The 5390-nt window shown below is 29.0% G+C and overlaps 1 protein-coding gene across 1 annotated transcript in view; it reads right to left on the reverse strand.

The window, feature by feature from the left end:
• Positions 1-4634, reverse strand: part of LOC108691337 (unconventional myosin-Ie-like) — a 30980-nt gene extending 26346 nt beyond the window's left edge. The window contains 11 exon segments of the mRNA XM_018199034.1: positions 799-966; positions 1549-1745; positions 2134-2262; positions 2437-2544; positions 2633-2795; positions 2912-3089; positions 3412-3506; positions 3568-3657; positions 3769-3894; positions 4525-4538; positions 4607-4634. Coding sequence (XP_018054523.1) covers positions 799-966; positions 1549-1745; positions 2134-2262; positions 2437-2544; positions 2633-2795; positions 2912-3089; positions 3412-3506; positions 3568-3657; positions 3769-3894; positions 4525-4538; positions 4607-4634 — 1296 coding nt within the window.
• Positions 4635-5390: the final 756 nt, after the last annotated feature.

Consider the following 5390-nt stretch of genomic DNA (forward strand, 5'->3'; position numbering starts at 1 on the left):
TGTTATATGAATAACAAAATTTTTATGTTTTTTGTAGAATGATATTTTGTAAACATCATAAAATTTCAAATATCTCGTTAGCTGTGATTGCATTAAAAAATATTATCTTCAGCTTTTTGTGAAATAAATGCTCTGTTTTCAGTATTTTCAGAATTCGATACAATTAATAGAGTTCTAACTTTTCTCTAAAGATACACAAAAATATTTTTAACGATTAAATATAAATTTAGGACATCTCGTAATTATTTAATATAGAATTCCGAAAAACTGTCTTCATGTCTTCTATTGTACAGAATGATTGGAAAATTTATTTTATTTTTTTATTTTAGTTAGAATCAGTATCTAATATGAGAAAAGCCAAAGCTCAATCATATCGGAAATTTCTGGAAATAGAATGCTAATTTTATAGAGATAATTATTATATCTCAGAGAATATTTAAAGTTGCAAAGTTAAATTTGATGTTCTAATATTAGTCTTATCCTTAATTTATAATATACCGGATATAACGACTCATGATAAAAATATATAAATATTATTATTTATACAGATTAATATATACTTGTAATATATATAGTTAACTAATATAGAATTAGAGAATGTGTATGTGCGTGTGCGCGCGCGCGCGCGCGTGTGTGTGTGTGTGTGTGTGTGTGTGTAACATATATATAAGCGCGTAGCCAGTAAAATATTTTTATTACTCCTATTCTTTGCCAATTTGTTGTTTATCCTTAACAAAGAGACACCGAGTCTACTTTAACGTGAAATATAAAGAGAACAATAATAACGAAAGAACTTACCTGCTCTGCTTTTAATGTTAATTCAATGAAAATCTGCTGTAATTTCTCGTTCACAAAATTTATGCAAAATTGCTCAAAGCCGTTTTTCTCAAAAATCTCGAAGCCATATATATCTAAAATTCCAATCTCGTATCCATCCGAGTTTGTTTCCATAGCTGAATTGACTTTCTGTAAAATTATCAATTAATTAATAACAGAAGAACTAAATATGTTTTTTAACATAATTTTAGTTTTGCTGATCTATTCGGATTTATTTGAACCAGAATATAATTTATTCTTTTACTAATATTTTATTTAAAAACTTTCTTCTTTGGCATTTGATAACTTCGTCTAATTGTAAGATCTTTTCTCTGTGAAAATTTTTTTTTATTTCCTATATAATCATATCAATTCAAACGGTATCATATAAATTTGAATAAACCAGCAGAATTAAAATTATGCGATAATTTTGGGTTCAAAAGATTACATTGATATAATTAAAATAGATATTTCTTAAATGTATTTCTTATATCAAATAAAAACAATTAATTCTTTTTAAAAAAATTAAAGAAATAAAATTATAGTTAATTATTTTCTTTATAGTTAATTTAATTATAATTAATTTTAATTAATTTAATTATAGTTAATTATTTACCGATTTTTCTCTGACAGATAAGATTATATAATCAGCGCAAAATACGCGATTCTTCTATATAATTAAAAAATTAATCATTTTAAATAAACTTTGATACTTTGAGTACTCTGCCACACCTTAACTAAGTAGTCAAAAAGCCTAGCGTAGATGTCCTTTGCTAAAGCGTCTCTCGTATAAAGCGCCTGTTCTACATTCAACATCACATCTACACTTTCGGATTGACTTCCCCATTTCGACTCGAATTCTCGAGAAATCAATTTGTGTGACAGTTGTTCTGCCGAGATTCTAAAGAGGTAGGCTGGAAACTCGAGAACTAAAAGCATACAATTAGAATCAGATTTTTAAAAAAGCAGAAAATGTAAATAATAATACAAATACGCGCAGAAATTATATTAAAACTTATTTTATTATCGATTAGTAATGTTTATATATAGTATGATAAGATATGGATAAATATGTTTTATGCGACTTATATACAAAGTTATCGATTATATAAGTTATCGATTATATAAGAGATAAGTTATGTAATTGTTATATTATCTCATACATATTTTATTTTTTAAGTTTCGATTCATTGTATTCACTGTCAATGCTGAAAATTTACATATATAAGGTATGTAATACAATGCTGTATAAGATTTTCAGTATATTGGACAGTAAATATTGGAAAGCAACCTTAATTAGCATGTAGAATAGCTTACAGTGTTTATCAGCTATTTGGGAATAATTGCCGTCTTCAACAAATTGTATATTTCCCAAGTGAAGAATTCCAGCTACTAATCTGAATATATCCATTACTTCTGCGTCTTTCATTTCCATAACACTCAACGCTGTAGACATTAAACAATACATAATTATTAAAGTAACGTATTAAATTAGCGAAGTCTATTAGTAATCAGGAAGAAAGATACAAGAATGTACTGTAATAATTATGAAACATTATACTATTAATTATAATTGCACAGAAATTAATTATCACTGTGAGATACATTTTAATTACGTACCTTTAAGAGTTTCCTGAAAATCTCGCGCATCGTTTGTGCCGTCCACTCTATAACTACCACCATAACTCAAATATTGATAATAATCGAGATCCGTCAATCCAAGTTCAGCTAGAAAATTTAAATACTTTTTTATTATCTTTCTAAACTATACTAATTTTATTTGTCACCGATACTTTTGTCTTAATCGATCACTCACTTTTCATTTCTTGATTGGCGCCCATCGCTAACTGATAAAATATATGAAAGTTCCGCTCGCCGGGATTATGGCAAGTTACTCTTGATTTTTCCAAAAGAAAATTCGAAATTTTTCCACCGTTTGGCTGACCGCCCGGCCCGAATTGCATCTCAACGTATTTTCCCTGAAAATTTAAGATTTCCTTTATTTCTGTTCGAGTATAATAATTTTGTCGACTGTAGTACATTTAACAAATTAGTAAAAACTAGTGAATCAATTCGAGTACAATTTGAAACGTACAAATCTACTGCTGTTATTGTTTCTCACTGTCTTCGCGTTGCCGAAAGCTTCTAAAAGTGGGTTTGACTCCAAGATCACGTCCTTTACTTTCTGTACCTTTTTTCCTCCGCCACTCACCCTCGTCACGTAGGACATTATATATTTCGCCGCAACCGTTTTTCCAGCGCCCGATTCACCACTGCAAAGTAAAGATCGAAACATAACAAGCACATTTTCGATATATATATTAAATTAATGTTTAATTAATATATCAAATTAATATTCAATTAATATATTAAATTAATATTAATAATTCAATTAACATATCAAATTGTTCCATTAATATATTAAATTAACATTCGATTAATATATTAAATTAATATTCAGTTAATATGTTAAATTAATATTCGATTAATATGTTAAATAAATATTTCAAAATATCAAATAATGTATAAATATTTTATTGAAATTTTTTTATTAAGGTAAGATTATTTTAATGCAAGTAGCGTTTGTCAGTTTACCTAATAATAACGCATTGACTTTCGTTGTCGATCAGCATGTTTCTATACATCTCGTCCGCCAATCCATAGATGTGCGGCGGATTCTCGTACGGTGCCTAAAATGACATAGACTTTTCTTATGTTTTCTAACGAGAAAAATAGAATTTTCACTCTTACCGCGCCTTGATATATTTCGACTTCCTTCTCTCCGAAGTATGGCATTTGTTTGAAAGGATTAACCGACACCAATACGGGTCCGATACACGTCTGATAGCATTTTAAGGAACATTTATGAATTATTTGTTACAGTTTATTATTAAGCCATCTTAAAATGTCTTTTCAAAATTACGCATAATTATTTTACATAAAAAAGGATACAAATATATAATCGTCCATGTATCTCTTCCTGAGGTTCTCGATGATGGCATCTTCATTGATCTTTGGTAGAAGAACCATATCGTCCACCCCAGAAATTTTGACATTTTGACTTTGCCAGTGGTACACCTAAGGATAAAAAATAAATTGATTTTGATTAGTGAGACCACGTTTGACTACCTTATACTATCGCGAATTTATGAAAATTACGGACGCAGCGACACACGAGAAATCGGTGAACGTCGCGGATTGCGAATCCAATTACAATTTCTGTGTCGTGAATATCAGAAGTGCTTATTCGCTCTGACGGACGTTTCACGGATCGTCGATTCATCGATCGCTTCCGCTCCTCTTTCAGCAAGGGTTCAGTCCAGCACTCTTACTATGCCCTTTTAACACGCGCAATGGCTTATAATAGATACTATACTTGAACATTAATGTATTATTTATATATATATAGCGTTTTTTATATATATATATAGCAAACCTATCAAAATTTGATTTTATATTGCAATAGACGCGTTTCAATATTTTTTATTCCGTAAGTAATACTCTTTAAAGTATTTTACATTTATTTAGTTTATTGGGTCACTATAACAGCAAACAGTGTCAATAAAATCACAAATGTTGACATAAACTGATCTGACTTCTGCTCTTTGGCATTTCTATATAATATTAACAAAAGATTTTATGTCGAAGAATTCTTCTTCTTTCTACGACATAAAATCTTCTTCTTTCTGTTTTATATCCTCTATTTACTTTAGAGTGCTTTCCTATAAGAGACATAAATGACACAGTGATCATTTTTTACATTCTTTTCTTTATGACCGTTCTTACTTACTGCCCTTGGATTTCTTATGTACAAACATAAGCGTATTGAGTAAGACCATAAAAAAAAAAATGTAAAAAAAGTGGCGAATAAGGAAGTCCGGTGTGATGATGATGAAACGAAGCATTCTCAGTTGCACGCAGTATTAGAGAACGCGAGAGAAATCGTAGTCAGCGTATATGATGATACTTCCGGCCGAGCGATTCTTTTTCAACAAATTTCGTATATAGTATTGAGTATACCATATAATGTCACGAGACAGAAACTTCTTTCGTAACTGCTCTAGCGAGGCTTCAAATTAATTGCATTTTAAACGATCGTTTGATATAATCCACCGAATTAACGGATTAATGGACAAAGGATTCTGAGTATTATATTTTTGTAAAGCATAAACTTCAAATTGATGTAGCTAACATATTATTTTTATGATTTTATTTTGATAACATAAAAGTCAAAATAAGTTTTTTTGTTACATAATAATGGTTGTTTGTTATAAAATTTGAACATTTATTGACGTTATTATACCCATATAGCTCAGAAGATTGAAGCAATATTGCTGCAATGTTGCAATATTGCAGATTGCAATGTAACATTGCAGAAATATTACAGAAATGTAAATTAATGCCACAATATGCCTGCAAAATGTCAGTAATATGCTTGTAATATTCCATAAACATTGCAAAACTGTAATTCTTTAATTGTTATAATAATAATATAAAAATATAAGTTTTACAATATTTATGTAGCACTGTTTTTTAGATTAATTACAGTCGTTTTTATGATATAATAATTAATA

The sequence above is a fragment of the Atta colombica genome, unplaced genomic scaffold (assembly GCF_001594045.1).
Source record: "Atta colombica isolate Treedump-2 unplaced genomic scaffold, Acol1.0 scaffold46, whole genome shotgun sequence".
Lineage (NCBI taxonomy): Eukaryota > Metazoa > Arthropoda > Insecta > Hymenoptera > Formicidae > Atta > Atta colombica.